The 22,729-nt window shown below is 35.8% G+C and overlaps 1 protein-coding gene across 25 annotated transcripts in view; it reads right to left on the reverse strand.

Moving 5' to 3' along the window:
* The window catches only part of Dlg2 (discs large MAGUK scaffold protein 2), a 2,046,311-nt gene that overhangs the window by 1,169,313 nt on the left and 854,269 nt on the right, over nt 1-22,729 (reverse strand). For 2 of the 25 annotated variants that reach the window (XM_087212063.1, XM_021247195.2), the window contains exon 1: nt 134-749. The exons of 21 other annotated variants lie outside the window; for them this stretch is intronic. In XM_087212063.1, the coding sequence (XP_087068189.1) occupies nt 134-235 (102 nt within the window). In that variant the 5' untranslated portion in view covers nt 236-749. Of the gene's footprint in view, nt 1-133; nt 754-22,729 lie in introns of those variants that run through there. 2 more of the 25 variants (XM_087212057.1, XM_004868254.4) reach the window with 2 other exon arrangements.

Genomic DNA, 22,729 nt, shown 5'->3' on the forward strand with positions numbered 1-22,729 from the left:
AGGCTAGGGCCGAGCAGTCGTAGCTTCAGTCACTCTCCTGACAAGCAGACACAGAAATAAAGAACAAAAGGAATGGTTCGCTCCCCCCGAGAGAGGCAGCATGCAATAAAAAGACACGAACCCCTTGTCCTACCTTGCATCCAAACATCAACGACAAAGTGTTGTTGGTGCAAGCAACTTTGCAGTGGCAAATCATTGGTGTAAAACAGTCAGGGTCCTTAACAACGGGGGACATTCCTTTCGGGCTGCGGCAGTGGCAGCTCGCTGGGGGACGCGAACACGGCTCTCGCCCAGCTGCACATGGAGCGATAGCCTAGAACAAGCGGCCGCCGAGAGCGCTGCCCCCTGCGCCTGGCGCAGCCATCCCGGAGCCCAGGTGAAAGCAACGCTTGGGCAAGTACGGGCGTCTCGGGGTCTCCCTTCCCTGGGGAACCAGGCGTGGGGGCAGGGACGGACCAAGAAGGTTTTCCCCACTATGGTGAGGTGGGGGGAGGTAAATCTTTCAAAAAATTAAAACATAAAAATAAATAAAAATAAAAGGAAGTGAGGCGCTTAGAGGAGGGTTGAAAGGAGGTGGGGCAGTATTAGCATGTAAAAGGATGTGCCCGCCTACACGCCCCAGTCACACAAGATTGTCATGCGAGCTGAAGGGGGCTGAAATTATTTCCTCCGAGGGGAGGGGGAGAAAAAAATACACTGCAGCTCCCGATTTGGTAAAAAGCCAGTGGCTTGCTGCAACCCGGAGTCACCGTGGGGAGCGCTGGCCGGGCGAGTGGGGTGGGAGGAAGGGAGGGAGGGAGGGGCCGAGAGAGGGGCAGCGCGGCGCTAGCCGGCCCGGCCCAGCCCCGGGCGCTCGGGGCCCCGAGGAGTCCCAACCTCAGGTCACCCCAAGACCACACTGGGCCCTCATCGCTACTGCCATCCGAGTGGGACGGCTTCCGAGGCCGAGGTCCCCTGAAGGAGAGGCCTGAGCGGAGCCCGGCACCGAGCGTCCTCCCGCCCACTGGCGACCGCGTGCGGGGGAGGGGCGGGAAAGGTGCCCGCCGCGGAGACCCGGGTTCTGGGGGGATCCGCTTCGTTTTCCCAGTGCCTTCCGCCCTTAACTTCTGGGTCAAGGAGCCTACTCACTGCCTCCTGGGATAAGTGGCCTCAGAGCCAAGGTTTTATCTCACAAGAACATTTGAAGTGTCTCTCTCTTCCCACCTTGATGTCTTTCAGACTTCCAGAAGCCCCAGAAGTGTTTATGTTGTGCTGCAAGTATGAATAACAAGACAGGTGGATGCTTTATTGTTTGTTGTTGGTGTTCCCTTTTAAACTGAGACTTGTCAGTTGCAAAAAGACTCCACAATATCAGCATGTGGCTGGCACAGCTGCAGAATCGCTTATTGGAGATTTTAAAAATATGGGATAAGAAGTGTATAGGGCAGGAAGTGGGTAAATCTAGTACTCTGAGTGCCACCTGGGTGCCTGGCATCATGCCTTACAGATGGGTAGTGGAGAGAAAGCAAGACTTCTGTGTTTGGAATGGGGCTCTGATGCTGGGTGGGTGGGTGGGGCTTTGGCTAAGCCATTTACATTATCTGAGTTGGTTTCTTTTTCTATAAAATGGGACTATTAAACCCTGAAGACTAGGCAGACAGGGAGAAGAGCACATTCCTGTCACATGGCCCAGGACAGGGCAGCTGCTCTTTCCTTACATAGCTTATCTCATGTGTTAGCCTGAGAGATACATATTATTGGATGCAATTTGTCTAGTGGAGGAAACTGAGGCCTTAAGGGTAATATTATTACCCAAGTCACACAAATCAATCAGCCAGAGGTGGAGTTCAAACAGAGGTGATAGAAGGTAGGTTAGAAAGCAGTATAACTGGAGATCTCACACACATCTCTCCAGAAGCCTGACTCCAAGTCACCCAATTTATTTAGGAAATCAGCCCTGTAGCATTACCATGAAAGGGTAATTGCAAAAGACTTTCTACCTGGGTACTGAACTCAAATCCCACTTGAAATAGAGCAACAACATAGTGCTAATGTACACAGCAAGCTCTGTGAGAGTAGTACCTTCCTAATGCATGCAGTTCTATCAGAATACCAGGCTACTTACTCTGAATTAGTAAAAGCCCCCAAATCACTATATATTTCATCCTTATAAAGTTTAAATGCTCAAGAACAAAAAAGGAAACAAGTTAAACTGTCAAGTAAAATACAGTACCTTATAAGTCTTCTTTTATCTGCCTGTATCCAAAATACCCACCCCCTATCTCAAGTTAACAAAAATTAAATTGAGTTAGAATTCCTAGGATGCTTGTTAAAAATACGGTTTCTTAGGCCAACCCTAAATTTTCATTCCATAGGCCAGGAGACTATCGATGCATCTACAATTTTAATGCAAGAATATGCGTTCTGCCTCTGTAATTAACACCTCTTTGAAGGGAAAATTCAACATGGAATAGAATATGAGCAAAACTCAGCATGAAAACCTGTCAAAGTTGAGTTAAGCTTGGTTCTAACTGAAGAGAGCAGCTCTCCCTTACGTTTTGGATGCTTACACCAAGTGCGGAGTACTTACTAATTGATTTCTCTACTAGAAATCAGGGTTTATTCAACTTAGTGAGTATCTGGGGCCTACTGTGTCCCATAAGGTCTGCTGTGTGTGTGTGTGTGCGTGCACGTGCATGCACATTTGTTCTTAAGTATACTAAGTCACATTTGAGGAGCACTCTGGTCTGAGGCATTCTGTGGAATCTTAAGGTAACATTTACAAATTAAGTGTATCCCTTAGCATTTTACCTCTATGTGACCATAAAATGTGTGATTGTTTGAGCACTTCCACCTACAGACTGTCTATAATTATGGCTGGTTTTTTTCCAAAGGAGAATAGATTCTAAAAGAGTTGTACAATATTTCCCTTATTTGGTAGTCTATAATTTGGATTTCAAATACTTTAAAAGTATGGTATTCTCTATATTGCGATGTTCCAATAATATCTAACAGTCTTTCCCTAATGAATTACCCAAGATAAGGCTGACCTCCCATTCTAGGGCAGCATTAAAGGATGTTACGTTCAAATTATTTCCAATTGTATAGTTTTTGCTGGCTCAGATTGATAAAGCCAAATGACAAAACATAAAATAAATGTATAGTTCATCTCCTTATATTTTATGCTTAATTTTAAGCAATGAGAGTTCATTTATCTATATATTTCTCTTCACATACACATACTTGTATGCATTTGTAATGTATTCATATGCATTTGATGAAATTCTTGCCCTTAAGTCTTGACTCTCAAGAATAGCTCTGGGGTAAATTGAAGAGTAGAGGGTAAAAAGGAGGAAGTAGTGTCCATGATGACGCATTCCAATAGTTACAGGAAGTAACCACAATAGTTACAAAAGTGAGTCACTCTTACTTTAAGATATGAACACATTGCATTATTGTTCTGAAAAGCACTAATTTGGGAGTATACTGCATGGAGGTGTACTGAAATATTTTTAGAAGTAGATATTACTAGAGAATGCCAGAAGATGATGTATTCATTCTAATAGTCAAAATAACTACCCTTATTTAGACATTTCAATGATTGGTAACATTTAGAGTTCTTCTAAATAAATAATCATCACTTTTATAAAATAATATGTTGCAACTACTTACTATTAAACATTTTATCTAATGACAGTTTTGATCTAAAGAGAATTGTAATCATAAGACAGTAAATGTGGCCAGAGTTTAACATTTTATTATTAATAGTATTCCTACTGAGAAATCAGGATAAGCAAAGAGGCACTAGTTAATTACTCATTTTTTTCCTTTCTTTGCTGGTCATTCCCATGGCAATTTTTTTAGATAAAGATTGTTCATGTTGGAAGGGAAAGAGTATGTCAGACACTAGGTACCATAGTTCCTCTTTCTTCTGACTCACTTTGAGCAAGATACTCAGCCTCTTGATGCCCCAGTCTCTCGTCCATTAAGATGAAGTGGGTGTACTAGATTACCTCCAAGTTCACTTTCAGTGCTGAAGTTCTCTGAGTGGTCTTCTGAATACAGGTTATTAAGAATATGAAGGAAGTTTGAGAAGCTTTTTGTTCAGCCACTTATCTTTAGAAAGTAAACCCTTCAATCCTGTGTACTATTTAATGTGCACTAATAGACTGCTTCTGTGTGAACCGCTCTAAATTAGCAATGTGCTAGAGCCTGATCCTGTCCTTTACAACTAATTGTGCCTTCTCCTGACTCCCCATTCAGTGACATTATGCTGATACTTTTGAATGAACTGTGAGGTAATATTCATACTACATAAGTTGGCAACAATTATACATCAGGGCACTTTTTTCTTTAGCAGAACTTTCCCCAATACAGTTTGGTCTAAATTCTTTGTCTACACCAATGTACTTAATCATTACAACTACTCAATCCTACCAGAAGAAAAAACTGAATCACAAAGAGATGAAGTAAGTTGTACAAGGTAACAAAACTAGTATACTAGTTAACCAAATGAATCAACTAACCAAAAATTTTTGATGGCTTTCAATCACAGGTATTTATTTCTTTCTCAAAACAAATGTCCTGGATGGCTTTTCTGTTACTTTAGCCCTTGTTGTTACAGGGACAGAAGAGCAGCCTCTGTTGGGGACCTGATGTTCATCTCATGACCAATGGATAGATGCACAGTGGCTCTTACAACTTCTCTTCAGACAATAAAAACATCTTCCTGCTCACATATTATTAGCTAAGGAATGTTAGATAGCCAACCTGACACCAGTATGGTAAAAAAAGATACTCCTCTCAGAGACAGGAAGGAAAACATACTGAAAACACTAATGCAATATATCACGGCTCAGTGGGTGATAGAACTGGGATTTGCAGCCAAGCAATTTGACGGGAGGAGCCAAGCTCTTAACAAATAGGCTGTTCTGCTTCCCACCTAACACATCATAATCTTTCATTTATTTTCCATAATACAGTTTGTTATTTAGTAACTCTCTGAGGAAATTCTTCCCTCTGATTCCTATAAAGAAAGACCAATGGATTTAGAAAACACATGAACTTTGGAGCAAGACACACTAGATCAATGATGGTGCAGTGGGGTGTTTGTATCACTGAAAGCTCTGAAAGGTTTGCCATCACTGCACTAGATAACAACTGTGTGATTTCAAACTTTATATCCCTCTCCTCCTGTCTTCCAGTGCAAAGATGAAGTGTGTTTATTTTTATTCAAACTTTGTTTTCATGCAAGTAATTCATTAATAAGTTACCAAAAACAGTTTTCATCATTGAGTTTCCTGAAATGTGGAAGGCAGAGAGACATATGAATATCTCTTTCTCCATCAACTAATTTACAAATAAAGAGATTGCTTTGAAATAAGAAGTAAAATAACAGTGGGAAAGTATATATAATTAACTTATAAATTTACATAATAACTATGAGAATGCTTAGCCAATCTAGTTAACTTCTCTAAACTATCATTTCCTATTCTGTAACACGGCGATAATGTTATAGTATTCGATAAAATGTAAATGAGATAATGTATTGCAAATGCCTGTCACTCTTATCTGGTTTGTGCAAGGCACTTGTTAAGTTTGAAAAACTTTGTGATGATTTTGATTTTTTTCAAGAAAAGAAAAAAACATATTAGAGTTACCCAAAACATATAATCTCTTAATACTGAACAATTCTATATCTTTAACCTTTTTGTAACCAATTTTGCTCCTCCAATCACTTTCTCCACACTTCCATGAATATATTACTGAGAAACATACAACTGTAGTGAAGGTTTTGTCAGATGCCTTATACACACTTACATCCATCATGCTTCCCCTATGATTCTGAGTTCTTTGTGTTCTCTGTAATTTCTGAGTTTATTTCCACAGGCCTGCCCCTCAGTATAGACTCCATTGCACCAGTCACATTTACTAACTGGTTGGCCTTTATTTAAGTCCTACTTAGGCTGGGATCAGTGGCCTATAGCTATAATCCCAACACTTTGAGAGGCTAAAGCAGGGTGTTTGAGTTTGAGCTTAGTCTAGGCAACTTATTGAGACCTTATCTCAAAATAAGAAGTAATAAGAACTGAGGATGCCAGTGAGTGTGAAGGCCCTGGGTTCAATTCCCAATACCATACATGTACAAAATCCCACTGAGCATGTTTGCATGACCCTTGCTCAAAACAGTCTTCTTAATTAGTTGTAGTATGGAATGATTAGTCAGTAAAAGAATGAATAAAGAACAAATGAACATGAGTCAAGGTAGCATCCCACACCTTTCACTTAGGGTTCAGGTGAATTAGTGTATTTTTCTCCTCATCCATCCCCCATCCCCATCTTCTGTGTTAGTCACTCTTCTGTTCCAGAGACAAAATTTCTGACAGCTGCAATTTAAAGGAGGGGAGGTTTATTTTGGCTCACTGTTTCTGAAGTTTCAGTACATAGTTGGCTGGCTACAAGGCAGAAATATCATGGCAGAAGGGCCTGACAGAGGGAAACTGTTTGACTCATGTCAGCCAGGAAGGAAGGAGACAAAGAAGGAAGGGGAGAGAGAGAACAGGAGAGGACCAGAGACTAGAAAACACCTTTCTGGGTCACCCTAGTGACCGACCTTTCCATCAGGCCTCACCTCCTAAAACACACCCATCTATGAACCCATTAATAGATCAGTCCAATGATGAATATAGCACATCCACTGTCCAATCACTCTCCATAAGCCCCACCTCTGAAAACAAGATGGGGGGGGGCATTTTAGATCTAAACCACAATAATCTCATTGTTAGAAAGAATATATCCTTTATTGAAGAAATGCCAGCCTGATAATAGATAATCAATTTTAGCATTTTCTCTCAGCTGCAAGTATTTTGAAAGAAGTATTGTCCTCAGCTCCAACAAGGCAAGGCAATGTTTTTCCTTTGAGAGTTCTCATGATGGTCACTTTCAGCCTTTTTGCTACGGAAAAAGCAACTCCAAAACATCATCCTACCACCTGGGAGGATGTCTTTAGCAGCCAAATTTAAATAAAAGTGAACTCTTGTTGGGTCTCATTGTTGATCAAATTTGATTTCAGTGTTGGAAGAATGAGATTCAGGTCCTGGGCTCCAATCCTACTCTGGACACTTGCTATGTTAACTTTGAATAGGTCACTTAATATTACTATTAATTTACTTATCCACTGAAAGAGGGAAAGTACATGAATAATAATGCCAACATCCCAAGATTTCTATGAAGATTAAAATATGTGCAAACACCTGCCAAAATGTCTTGCACGTATTAATGAATGCTTAATATCATTTATTCCTTTATTATCTTATTCACTTATTCATTACACACCAAAACTAGCCAAGAAACTTATATCAAGTGAATGTCAAGTAAAAAGACCAAAATTCCTGTGAAATCACTAATTCTATTTTTATACCGTGCTTGCCCATGTGTGAAACAAAGGCAAATTGTTCATTGTCAAAAAAATACTAAATCAGAGTTCAACTTTGAGAGCTGCAATTCATAGGAAGATTGTGACAAAAGCATTGTTTATTTTAAATAGCTTTATATCACCATTATGTGCTTCTCTACCACAAATAGCTTTTCCTTATCAGCTGCCTTTTATCTGAGCAATAGATACTCATCTAGCTCCATGAACTAAATGAGGTAACTTATTTATCCTGAAGAACACCACTCTATTTTGTTGTAAGCAGGGGCCCTGAGGTAATCACACCAAAATTAAGTGAAATGATTGCTCCATAAAACAATAGCTCCCCTGAAACTGTGAAGACATCAGATTTCTCTTACAATCTCCAGCCACATACCATAGACTGAAGACTATGACACTATTAAATCTCTTTTGTCTCTTCATAAACCACAGGTATGATTCAAGTCCTTGAGGACACCAAGTTGTAAGTATTGCCTAGCTAGGTTTCCATTTCCTGTTTGCTTAAAATAAGATCATTGTGAGAAAACTATCTCTTGGTACAGTGCATGAGTTACTCCTGTTGTAAGAATGCTGGTGCATTGTTCCTTTTTACAGGGAGAGTCAATGTCAAGTAAAATGCTTTAGAAGATTTAAAGTGTGTTTGGTGAAGTTGTTAGTATTTATTCATGGAAAAGCTTTTCCTCGGTTCATGAACTTTATCTCCTCTTTTGGTTCCCAATTACTAATTATTAATTTATTTAGAACATGCTTTTTGATTGTCTACTATGTGGTACCCACTATGCTAAGTTTAGGGTATGATGGTAATTACAAACCAATACAGTTTTAGCCTCATGGACATTACAGGCCACTGAGAAAAGCAGACTGTTCTAAGTACTTTACAGAGAGCTGCTTCATCTAATAAAGGAGGTCAGAAAAGGTATAAGCAGGAAAGTGGTTAACTGAGTTGTTATCAGGATGAATGGGAATGATCTGGACAAGGGGAGGAAAGGAAAACATTTTAAGCAAAGAGAATAGAATAAATATACAAACAACATTTGACATAAGAAAAGCAAAAAGCATAAAAAGGACTGTGATAAGCTCAGAATACTTGGAATACAGGAACAAGGGGAAACATTAAGTGAGCAGAGGCTAAAGGAAAATGTAGATATCAGACAATGAAGTCATATTTAAGATTTTTGTTTTTATACTAAATGTCCAAGGAAACTGCATAAGAAATATTTTTAAAACAATTTTATCAAGGTAAAATTAACATGCAATAAATTACAAATATTTTAAAATGTAAAACTTGATGTCTCTACACACATATATACACATGTATACCTATATACATGTGTGTATATATACATACATATATACACACATGTATATGTACATACATATGTATGTGTGTATATATATACATATATACACGCATGTATATGTACATACCTACATATGTATGTGTGTATATATATATGTGTGTGTGTATATATATATATGTATCCATAAAATCACCAGCACAGTCAAGCTTGTGAGTATGGCCATCGTTTCACGAGTTCCCTCATGCCTCTTTGTAACCCATGTTCCCCACTCTCTCTTATTTCACCATTCCAAAAAAAAAAACCACACAGATCTGGTCTGTCACTATAGATTAGTTTGCATTTTCTAGAGATTTACATAAACGAAATCATATACCATGTGTCATTTTGTCTGAACTTTTTTCACTCACTCAATATATGTATTCTGAAATCTATTGAAGCAGTTGCATATGTCAATAATTTATTTCTTCTCTTATTTCTGAGTAACATTACACTGGAAACACACTTGCCCCTATCTGTTCATGAACATTTGGATTGCTTCCAAAATCTAGCTGTTATAAATATTGTGTGTAAGTCTTCAGGTGGACAAGTATGTTTTTCTATTGGAATGGGTTAGCTTGATCATATAATAGATATATGTTTATATTTTCCTGAAAGAGGAAACACTGAAAGGCTTTCACAAGGCTTTCACTCTCACCATTCCTATTCAACACTGTGCTTAAAATTTTAGCCAGATCAATTAGGCAAGAAAAAGAAATAAAAGGGATACAAATAGAAAAGGAAAGTCAAATTATCCTTATTTGCAGACAATATAATCCCATATTTAGAAGACCCTAAAGAGTCCACCAAAAAAACTTTTAAAGTGGTAAGCAAATTCAGCAAAACAGTAGGATACAAAATTAACAGTAAACTAGCTGAGAAAGAAGCTAAGAAAATAATTTCATTCACAATAGCTGGAAAAAAATACTTAGCAATCAACCTAACCAAGAAGATGAAAGATCACTACAATGAAAATTACAAAACACTGAAGAAAGAAACTGAACAAGACATTTTAAGGTGGAAAGACTTCCTATTTTCATAGATAGGCACAATTAATATTGTTAAAAATGGCCACTAAGCATGACCTATAGATTCAATACAATCTTCCTCAATCTGACCTTCACAGAAGAAGAGCAATAAAAAATTCTAAAATTCATGTGGAAATAGAAAAGGCCCAGAATAGCCAAAATAATCCTGAACAAAAGAGAAAGGCTGAATGCATCACAATACCTGATTTCAAATTGTACAGTTTTAAGAAACTATTAAACTTTTTATAGTGATTTTATCATTTTACATTCCCACCAGCAGAGTATGAGAATTTCAGTCCCTTCATATCCTCACAAACATCTGGCAGTGTTGGCCATTTTATTTATAGCTATTCTGATAGATATATAGTAGTATTTCATGATATTTTTAATTAATATTTCCTTAATGACTAATAGTATTAACATATTTTTCCTGTGCTTTGCTATCTTTGTCAAAGTATCTATTTAAATATTTCACTAACCTTTGAAATTGAGATGCTTATTTCTTATTGTTGAGTTGTAAAGGTTTATTATTTAGTGTTACACATATTTTTCTAGTCTGTGAGAAAATATGTCTTTTCATTCTTTTAACAGTGTGGTTGAAATAGTGGAAGTATTTAATATTGAAAAATTCAAGTTTATTAATTTTTTAAGGATTATACTTTTGGTGTCATTTCTAAGAAATCTTTATCTAACCCAAGATCCCAAGATGTTTTCCTCCAAAAACTTCAAGAAATTTTATAGTTTGAGAATTAAGCCTATGATCGATTTTGAGTTTTCTAAAAAATATACTGGGAGGTATGGATCCAAGGTTCAATGTTGTACATTTTGATGTTCCAGTGCTATTTTTTAAAAATAGCTATCCTTTTTCCACTTGTTTATGTAAAAAAAAGTTATTTTAATGTTGTGGTTTATTTCTGGACTCTCAATTCCTTTCTATTGATATATTCATCTATCTTCACTCCAGTAGGATGAAGCTTTGATTATCATAGTTTTATAATAGTTCTTGAATTCAGACAGTATTGAGACTTCCAACTTGTTTATTCTAGGCTTCTTTTGATTCTGCTAGGTACGTTTAATTTCTGTACCATTTTAGAATTAACTTGTTGATGTCTTGGTATAAAAATTTCTGCTGGAAATTTGAGATCATACGGTATCTTTGTAATAGTTTATTAAGAATGAATATCTTTAAGATATGGACTCTTCCAATAGATGAGCAAGGTATTTCCTCATATTTTAGGTTTTCTTTATTATTCCCCAGCACTATTCTAGATTTTCTGTGTAAAACTTTTACTTATTTCATCAGATTTATCTCTATCTCATATTTTATGCGATTGTAAATGGAGTACTTTATTGATTTTTATTTGTTTGTTATTAATATGGAGAAATACAATTGAGGTTTGCACATCAACCTTTCATCTTGCAGCCTTACTAAATTCACCTATTGGTCTGCTAGCTTTTTGTTTGTTTGTTTTTTTGGTACCAGGGATCGAACTCCGGTCCTCGCGCTTGCAAGGCAGGCGGCGAAATCACTGAGCTAAATCCCCGGCCCTGGTCTGCTAGCTTTTAAAAAATGATTTTATTAGATCATGTCATATCGTCTGTGAACAAAACTTTTTCAATTCTTCTTTTGCTTCTTTTTCTTGATTGACTATGCTAACTATAACATCAAGTATAATGTTACATAAAAATGTACCTGATCTTAAGGGAGAAGAATTCTCTCTTTCACCATTAAGTATGATGTTAGCTGTATGGTTTAATAGATATCACTTGTCAGGATGAAGAAATTCCCAGGTAGTTCTTCTTTGCTGAGAGTTGTTTTCTTTTTGTTATTTGTTTGTCTGTTTTATTTTAAATAGGAATATATATTCGATTTTGGCAGATGTTTTTACTTTGTTGAAAACTTTTTAATTTTGTTAATTTCATGATTTTTAAGTGTTAAAAAATACTATGTTCTTGAAATAAAACATATTAGGTCATGCTGTATTGTAATTTTAATGTTATAGGATACCAGTGCTAGAATTTTTTACATCTTGTCTATGAGAAGTATTAGTCTATAATATTCTTTCCTTTTAATATATTTGTGCCTATTTTGACATCAAGCAGTATAAAAAGAATGAGTTAGAAGATACTGCCTCCTCTTTGGTATTTTATAACAGTTTGCGTAGAACTGGTCTTTATTTCTTTTTACAATGTTCATAGAATTCTCCAAAACTATCTGGGCCTGAAATACATATGTTCACATATGTATATTAGGGTGTGTGTGTGTGTGTGTGTATGCAGTTTACATAAAGATCTTAAGCAGGAGTAAGGGTGTGATATTACATTTGGCTATTATTTGAAGATCTGAAGATCAGCTGGCTGTCATGAGGAGAAGGACTGAAAAGAAACAATACTGTCCATGAGTAGAGCATTGAGGAGGCACTTTTCGTAGTGCACACAATAGACAATGGTGATTTTGATTAGAGGATTAGTACTGGAAACAAAGATGATGTCAAAGAACATCCTAGAATTTAAAAAATGAGAATTGGTGGTGCTAAATCAAATATGGAGGAAGTGAAAATAACTAATAAGTTTTCTGCTGTAAATAGTTCAATAATTTCTAGTGGTTTTCATTTAGATATGCTGCAATTAAAGAGGAGAAAAATAGAGTGTATTGGTCTGAGGATCCATCCATCATTCATTGTTTCTGGGATTCCGGTTGGTTGTTTTTGTTTGGTAAATTTGAATTTAAGGTGCTTTTGTAACTCCAGGTTGGGTACATGTATTTAGAGGTCAAAGAAAATTTGTGGGATAGATATTCCCTTTGAAATGGTTGTATTAAAGCTTTGGGAATAGATGCTATCATAACCCAATGTCAAGTTTTAAAGTATGGTGTATAAAGTATTAAAGTATGTAATATATCTTTTTCTTCTTCCTTTCTTTTTTTCTTTCTTTTTAACTGCATGAACTCTTTTTCTTATTAACTACTCTGTTGACTTGGATTACCTCTAGCATAATACTGCCATTTTTAATAGTGGTGAAACCACCTCGGTTAGGCATTATTTGGTGCAAAGTGATATTATAAAATATATACATGACAATGGCAATATTTACCATGTTTAGGGTTAGCTTCTGTCTTGATTTCAATATATAGTCATCTTTCAGTACCCACAGGGTATCGGTTTCAAAACTTCTTTAGATACCAAAATCCTATAATGTTTAGATCCCTTATACAACATAGCTAGTAATTTGCATATAGTCTACACATACGCTCCTGTATGTTTTAAATCATTTCAAGATTACCTATAATACCTAATAGAATATAAATGATATACAAATGCCAAGTTGTTACACTGCATAGTTTAAGTAAACAATGACAAGAAATAAAGTCTATATACTTTAGTACAAATGCATTTTCCCCCACATATTTTCCATTTACAGGTGGTTGGATCCACAGATGCAGAGTCTAAAGATACAAAGCGATGACAGTGTCAGAAACTCTGTTCCATTTGTTTTCCCATAGAAATATATCTCCTATAAATGGTTGTAACAATCATAATTTTTTGAAATATTAGCAGACAAAAGCTCAGAAAAAAGATCAATAATATTAATAGGGAAATGAAAATAATCTCCCCATTGTTAGAAGCCCCGATAAGATAGTACTATACATGTATTAGGATGATTCAAATCTAAGAGAATGATGATTCCAAATTTTGAAGAGGATGTAGAGAAACTAAAACTCTCTTACAATGTTGATGGTAATGTAAAAATGGTACAAGTGCTTTGAAAAATAGTTTGGCATTTCTTTAAAAATTAACATTAATGTACCATACACTTAGCTGTTCCATTGCTATGTACTCAAGAGCAGAAAAAACATGTTCACACTGATTTAAACACAAATATATTTTCACAAAAGCTTTTTTCATAATATCTCAAACCGGGAAAAGAAATCCCACATGTACTTCAACACGTGAATGGGTAAACAAAACAAGATGTACTTATAAAACCTCAATCATTACTCTAATTCAAAGAATGTGTTCACATTTCATAATTCTACTTATGTGAAATTCTAGAGAATAAAAATTAATACATAATGATAGATCCACTGAAGACACGGAGTAAAGACAGGGGAAGAGGAGGGATGAAAGGAGGCATGAATAATCTTTTGGATGTCATGAAGAGTATCTGAATCACAGGTATACATGTCTATCAAAATTTATAAAATTATAAATTTTAAATAGATTCATTTCATTATATATAAATTATACTTCAATAATGTTCATTAGAACATTTTCATTTAGTATTCAAGACCAAGAAATTAAATTACCGGTGGCACAGGTTTTCATTAAAAGAACTCCCAAATTAATTTCTTCCTACAAAGGTAATATTATATAAACTGGTGTTTTCCAGAATTATTGAAAGTTAGAATTTTTTATAGGACCTAGTTTTTCAGAACTAGAAAAATTTACTCTATGAGTTTGTCAAGACAACTCAGACAATTTCTTCATTCTCATTGAATATTTTGTGAGTTTTAAAAATATTTTACATCACTGGGAAAAGGTATATCATTAAAAATGTAAAGTTTCTAATGATTAAAGTTCAATGTTTTAAAGTTAAAAATTGGGAAATCCTGATTGAGCAGTATCTCATTGACAAGTCTCCACTGTTCCTCACGTGAAGAAAGTCAAGGGCAGAAAAGCTAGGTGAAGATCTAGCCAAGTGTGATAAAGCAATATCAAACTGATATGATAGTATACACCATTACCTATCTTCTATAGAAAATAATAGAATTCAATAATGTATTTGTACCGCACAATGATCCTGTTATTCTAAAGCCTAAATGAATGAAACTTCTCAAGTTCTTTTACAGGATGTGATGGGTGTTGCTTGGGCCCTAGAATATGTTGTCTTAATGGGTACTGATCATACTCTCCACCTCACTCTGCCTGGGTCCACTCTATGTTTCCTCAGCTTGCACTGACTGGAAGATTATCCCTGTCCTTGCTTTTCACAGCATCTGCTAAAAAATAAGAGAGAGAGTGCTGAAAGCTGAGCATAAAAAGCTGCTTTTGATTGAATCCAGACTCCACCACCTAATGGCTGAGGGTTCTTAGACAAATTTGGAAATGATCCAGTTTTCTGATCTGTAAAATGAAAATCAGGAACATGCTTATTTTTAAAACCTTCAGAGAGCTAAATGGTTTAGCGTATAAAATACCCTAAAACACTCCCTGGTGTACAGTACATATGCCTCTATACTATTGTTGTTGTTTTATAATTATTTTACCATGAATACTATCATCATTATATAATCATAGTAGAGAAAATCCCTTCAAGCCTTTAAGGTTCAACTTGAATGTCATCATATTGAAGCTTCTGTTGACTCTTCCTACCCAAATAACCTGGTTTAGACTTTTTTCTAAATAATATTTTAAAAAATATATGACAAAGCATTATGATAGGTACTAGGGACACAATAGTACATGAGACAAACAGGAAGTGTATCCTATTTGCATGAAGCCATTTCCCAATATGAAAACAGGTAATAGATTCAGAGGTGGCTCAGGATCATACAGTTAATAAGGGATAAAGCTAGAGTATAAAAATATCTTCAAGGTTATAAAGCTTGCATTATTGACTCCCTCAAAATTTATTACACTTATTTATACTTCTTGTTTTCATAAGTCTCTTCCCAAACATGTGTTTTGTTCAAAGTTAGGCATTTTAGTTTATGGTTTAAAATTACTTGTTTCATCAATCAGTCAATCATTCAAATGAATGAATAAGGAAATGAAATAGCAAACCAAGAATCTTTAATAAAATATTTCTGGATAAGAGCCATTCTTGTTATTATTGTAGATAAGGTATATGTGAAGTAGCTGAAATGTACAAGGATATATTTAATTCTCTTTTGTAAATTGTTTCTATGCTTAAAATTATATTCTCCAGAAAATAAAATCAGATCTTTGAAGGAAAAAATTTATAGCAATGTTGATGTTATTTTATTTTAATGTATTTTATTAAAACATATTGATTTTAGAACATACTGAGTTTCAGTGTGGTATTTTCATACATGCATATAAGATTTTGGGGGGTAGGGTACCAGGGATCAAATTTCGGTCCTTGCACTTGTGTGGCAAGTGGCAGAGCCACTGAGCTAAATTCCTGGCCCCATATAAGATATTTTGATCAGATCCATCTCCCCTTGCCTTGTCTTATATTCCTCTCTCTCTCTCATTCCCTTTCTTTTGTCTAGTAATAATCTCCCTTCTATTGATAAGTTATGTTCAAGAATAGCAGTGAATATTAAATAAGACTAGTTTGAATATCAGGGCCTCAGCACTGAAATGACCATTGCAGATAAGGCTGTAGTTTTTCTAATCATCAGAGAGTAGTATTATTAATTAGAAAATATATTAACCCCCCAAAATTCATTCTTAATAAAAGCTACTTCTAAAAATCTCTGGTACTGAATAGTTTTTATTATTGCCAACATCTTTCAGTAAGGGAAATGCCCACCTGTCAACATCGTTAGGACACTGAAAGATGCTTAAAGAAGTTCAAGAAGGTCTATATTTATCGAGGTATCTTAAAGAGGTCATGCTCAATGCCCATCATATTAGTTAGAATAATTTATCTTTTTTCTAATATTCTGATTTGATCCATCCATCCCTTTAGCATTCACTTAGTTCTAGGGCATTTCAGATATTGGACTAGAAGATACAGATACAAAGATAATTTTTTTAAAAAATCCCAAAGTTCCCCTTGTAAAGAACTTGCACACTAGATAGCAGCAAATAAATATATGAAAAAATGTTCAACATCACTGGTCATTTGAGAAATGCAGATGAAAACAACACTGAGATTCCACCTCACCCCAGAAAGAATGGCTGCTATCATGAAATCAACCAATAACAAATTCTGGTGGGGGTGTGGGGAGAAAGGAACCCTTCTCCATTGTTGGTGGGAGTACAGACTGGTGCAACCACTGTGGAAATCAGTATGGAGATACCTCAAAGAACTAGGGCTAGAGGTCCCATTTGACCCAGCTATTCCCCTGCTGAGTATCTTCCCAAAAGAAATAAAAGAATCATACCACAGTGATATATGTGCACCCATGTTTACGGTGGCACAGTTTGAAAGAGCTAAAGCTTGGAAACAGCCCAAGTGCCCATCAACTGGAAACTGGATAAAGAAGATGTGGGGGTTTTTAAAAAATAAAATGGAGTACTACTCAGCCATAAAGAATGAGAAACTAGAGTCATTTATAGCTAAATGGATGCATATTGAGGCCATACTCTTAAGTGAAACAAGACACACACGTGTAAATACTGAGTAGTTTCTCTAGTGTGAGAAACTGAAAGTGTAAATAAGGATTAAAATGATTAAAATGAATACTTGATAATTTGAAATATTAAAAGGTCCAAAGGTGTAGGGGTGGTGGGAGGGGAAGGGGAAAGGAAAGAAAGGAAAGGAAAAATTATGAGAAAAGAAAAAAATGGAAATGAAATCTATGTAAATAGGGAAGGGTGGAGGGGGTGAAGGACGCACAGGTAATGGGGAAAAAAATAAGAACCAAGATACATCATGTACAGGTACAAGGACACAATGATAAATGTAAATGTATCATATACCTAAAATGTACCAATAAAATAATTTAAGACGAGCTTACGCACTAGAGAAGACAAATTGTCACATAAATAGACAACTTGTATGACAATGAGAGTTAACAGTGTATATATGCATGTTATGGAAAAACAAAGGAAGTTAATTCATTATGAGTAAAACAAGGAAACTTTTGATTGATATGACATTAGAGTGAGTGTTTTGGAAAGAGAAGGAATTTTCTATGTGGATAAGTCAGAATGGGTTTCATCTAGAGAAAGGTATATACCAAGAAATCCTAATGTAAGACAGAGGAGAACTTTCATGCGGTTAGATCAGAAGGTTCTTTGGGGGAAGTGATGGAACAAAAGGTTGAGTAGGTAGATCTTATTGAAGGTAAAAAGCTTAGATTTTATGTTTTTGTCATAAATATAGAGAGAAGAACCCTAAATAATGGCAGTAGCAACAAAAGCAGAGGCCAGGGATGCTCAATAAACTACTAAATATATTGAATTGTGAGAAACTGAATTGAATCACATTTCCTGTCTCAGACAATATATAATTTCTACACAGAGAAGTAGCAAAGATTGGGCAAACCCTTTAACTCTAGCACAATGCATTTGAGGAACAGCTGGGGCTGGAAAATATAGGTCTTATGACACCTCCTTGAATGTACTTTCTCATGTACCATGCTGTGGCAAATTTCAACATGAAAGAAATTCTGAAAATTTAGCTGAAAAATGCTTTATGTAAACTCCATCTGTGTGAATACAGCTTTTCAGGAAGAATGCTGCAGTTCTGACTGTACTAATTACAGAATTTACAGTTCCATGTCCTCAAAAGGAATAGGTAACACTTTTCTATAAAAATGCTAAACATATTTAAATCTATTTTAAAATCAAAATACTAAGTTAAAATAAGATTTGCAGAACCAATGTCAAGTTCCCACCTGAACTAATGTTTGCACATTCTTCTTTTCAATTAAAAATGAAAGTACATGGAGTTTCTGAGAAATGTTTCTTTCACAGCCAGATACAAAGGGAAACCAAAGTTTGAATAAAAACAAATCAGTGAGTCTCAAAAGAGAAAACTAGAAAAGCCACCTGCACTTTCAGGAAAGGGAGCTGCTAAACATGAGTATTTACTTAAACCACAGAAGTTTTTACTCTTTAGATTCTGAATTTAAAAGAAAAACTATACAACTTAAGCATCCAGAATGACTTGCTCCCCAAACTTTCCAAGTGGGTTGCTGAAGCATAGTGTGAGACTACAAATGAGAATGAACTGGTACTATATGCCAGAAGTAGGGTCTCTGAAGATGAATGAGACACCAGCTCTGCTTTCAGGCAGCTGAGATTCTGAGTGAGAGAGATGGGAAGCAGACAGTGATGATGAGTTTGATGGGTTGATAGCTGTGGGCAGAAGGGGAATGCTTACTCAAGACTTGGGAAGAGAAGAAAGAAAAATAAGAAAGTGACGCAGGCATTCCAGTTCTTTATTGGATTCCAGAAACTGATTTAGCAAAAAATAACTCTTTCCTATCAAAGGTACAACAAAGATTGCTCTATTATTTTACATTAGAAGGTAGCAATGAACTTAATTAACTCTTCTCTTGCTCTTCATTTAACTTTGGGTTAGACTAGATTTTTTAAAAAGCTTGAGGTTTGTTTTGGAGTTAGAAACCCATGGTTCAAGTTACTTAAGAGGATGGTATCCCTAGAAAGCCACTTAACACTGAAACTCTGATCTATGAAATAAGGGAGGCAAAAGAAAGGATCTAATGTAAGAAGATAGATTCCAATGAGTTGTACATATATGTATAATCTAGGAAGAGATCTAGAAAAAATTTCCTGGTCTGGGCATGCACGATACTTTGATTCTTTGGCTGAAAGTTATAAAAAAATCTAATTCAAATTTGCTTAAACAATAAGAATATCAATCTTTTTCTGGCTGCTATCAAGAAATCAGTCAATAACAAATGCTGATGGGGTTGTGGGGAGAAAGAAACACTTCCTTTTTCATTATTGATGGGAGTGCAGGCCAGTGCAACCACTGTGAAAATCAATACGGAGGTACCTCAAACAACTAGGATTAGAGGTTCCACTTGACCCAGCTATTCCTCTGCTGGGTATCTTCTCAAAAGAATTAAAAGAATAGGCTGGGGATTTAGCTCAGTGATTCTGCTGCCTGCCTTGCAAGCACAAGGTCCCAAGTTCAATTCCTGGGACCAAAAAAAGAATTAAAAGAATCATACCATAGCGATATATCCACACAAATGTTTATAGTGGCACAGTTTGTAATAGCTAAAACTTGGAAAAAGCCCAATTTCCCTTCAACTGGAGACTGGATAAAGAAGATGCATTTTTTTTTTATAAAATGGAGTACTACTCAGCCATAAAGAATGAGAAACTAGAGACATTTATAGCTAAGTGGATGCACATTGAGGCCATACTCTTCAGTGAAATTAATAGGACATACATGTGTAAATACCAAATAGTTTCTCTGGTGTGAAAAACTAAAAGTGTAAATAAGGATCAAAATATATAACTAATATTGTGAAATAGGAAGAAAAGGTCTAAAGAAGTAGAGGAAGTGGGAGGGGAAGGGGAAAGGAAAGAAGGGAAAAGAAAAAATATGAGAAAAGGAAAAAAATGGAAACAAAGTCTTTGTAAATAGGGAAGGGTGGAAGGGGTGAAGGGAGGGCAGGGGAATAGGGAAAAAATAAGAACAAAGATACATCATGTAAAGGTAGAAGATCCCAATGATGAATGTAACTGTGTTGTACACCTAAAATGTACCAAAAGATTTAATGTAGAAAAAAAAAAGAATATCAATCTTTTGGCATGGCCCTCCTCTGTATGGGATGTTATAACCTCAGGAAGGATGTAAGATGGCTGTAGCAGTTCTGGACTTCACTGCCAAGAGCAACAATGTGGGGAAGAAAGAATGTGGGCAACCAGAAAGTCTTTCAGATCAATTATAACTTTACCCAGAAACTTCAGAAAAATCCCTCATTACATTTTACAGACTCCAAATAAATCAGATGGTCAGTACAAAACCAAACACTGGGATGGGGAATGTGATTAACCTTACACAAATCATGCAAACCCCTGAGATTGAGTCATTCTTGCTTTTCCTAGGACATATGGATTTTGCGGTACAGGAATAAATATTTGAACAGAATCTGTTAGGAATAAAGTAGGGGGCAAATGAATGCTTGATAAGCAACCAAAAATGTTCCTGAAAGCCATAGTGATGAATGTAACTTTACTTTTTATTAGAAACCCAGGCCAAATTAACAAAAAATCAGCATTATTTTAAAATTATATAATTATTTATACATATTCTAACAATCTGTTCACATAAGCAAATTGAAATTACAGTAAAATTCATTTGAGGGTAAATTTTGGCTGTTATTAAAAAAAATCTAGTAATATTGAGGCAGTAGTAAAAGCATGGTTGCTATTGTCAGAAAAACATGGATTTGAATCTCAGTTATGTAATGACTTTTGGCAATTTACTCAAACATTCCAACCCTCTCCCAATCAAATGGAAATATTATTACCAAACATGCAGAATTACTATAAAAATAAAGTGAAATGATATACTATGAAAATATTCTTCCTTACACTAAGGTACTCAACGCATATTAGTTTAGATCTCACTGGCTTTTTTCCTCCATCATTCATACCCCTAGATATGAGTTTAGTTAAAATAATTGAAAACTAAAAATCTTTTATGGCACATACTCCTATGCACTGATCTTAGTTTCAGGGTATTCTAGTATTCTAAATGGTTAGAATGTGCTCATTGTTATCAAAAGATTTTTTTAATCCGAATAATCAACACAAATATCTTAATAGCCAACTCTACTAAAAAGCATCTTGGAAGGAGTTCTGTATCAAAGTACAAAGAGACACCAGCCAGGCCCTACCTCTTTGCACCTGTAACCAGCCCTAGTCATTTTCCCCATATGTGGCCAAGTGCCATGCTCCTCTATGAACCCACAGTGCAGGCAGCCATTCCCCTGTTCTTACAGGGCTGATGATTTGTCTGCAGACAGCTTCCTATGGTTTCTCAAGTGGAATCAAAGACACCTGACAGGGCAACATCTGTTCCTAGGCTGTCTAGCTGCAGGGCTCTGATTTGGATCCCAAGATGATGAATCATTTGGAGAAAACCTACTCTCTTGTTTATAGATTAGATACTTCTAGGAGACCTCCTGACTAGATCATGCAGCCAACAACTTCTATGATCCCCAGAAACTCAACAGGCCTTCCCTGAGTCCTCCTAAATAACAGACCTTAGTGAACCCTTATCTGAGGTAGCTTGTTATCACATGTGTATGTTTAATAAAACGTGTATACTGATAACTATGATGAGAAATTGGGTATAGTTAAGTAATAATTAACATCTCACTTGCATAGCACCATATAATTTTGCATACTCCCTCTCCTTTTCCATGACAGGCACATGTTTACAGATTTATTTATTGAATCAACTTTTATTAAGCCCCTAATATGTACTATCAGGGAATATAAAAATGACTATACCATATATTAATTTGTTTACTTAGTAATTTATTCATGTATACTTCTATAAAAATTATCTGACAAATAAATATTGGCCCCTTATTTATGAGAAGGAAGGTCAATATTGCTCTTGGTGTATCATGAAAAAGCAAAGAGTTGGAAACACTATAAGCCATCTTTATATATTTGGTCACTGAGTCCTTTGTTAACTCAGCATTGTCTTCTCTAAAAATACTTTCCCTGAGATTATCTTCCTTTGGAGAAACCAGGAAAAATTTATTGTAAAATTTCCACTGGCTTGAAAGAAAAATGATACAGAAATATTTGGAATGATCTTTCAAGCTTTATAACTCACCACTCCCTTACATGTTCACTACTTTGTGCCAACTAAAACTTTATTGCTCTTCGAGCAAGCCCTATTCTTTTCTAAATCCAGGCTTTTGCACACACAGTCCCATCCTTCTGCAAAGTCTTTTACACTTAAACAAACAAACAAACAAAAACCCTTCTATACAGTTAAAGTCAAATCACAGCTTCCCCACATCTCAAAGAACAAGACCTTATTATAACCATCTAGAATCCTTCCAGGAACCCTAGGATCTCTATTTGTATGACCCCTATATTCAAATATGGAAAATAAGGCCTCAGAGTGAGCTCTTCTCTGGCAGGAAGCTGATCCCAGTCTCTTTGCATTCTTCCTGCTGTTTAATCCCCTGCGTGAGTAGAACTCCACCAGGCATATCTCAATATTCAATCAATGTCAGCAAGAATTTTCACAAGGGCAGGAATTATTGTCTATTTTGCTCCACACTATATCCAAAAATACCTAAGAAGAAT

The sequence above is a fragment of the Heterocephalus glaber genome, unplaced genomic scaffold (genome assembly GCF_053883595.1).
Source record: "Heterocephalus glaber isolate CG9 unplaced genomic scaffold, H.glaber_assembly_v1.0 deba00001429, whole genome shotgun sequence".
Classification (NCBI taxonomy): domain Eukaryota; kingdom Metazoa; phylum Chordata; class Mammalia; order Rodentia; family Bathyergidae; genus Heterocephalus; species Heterocephalus glaber.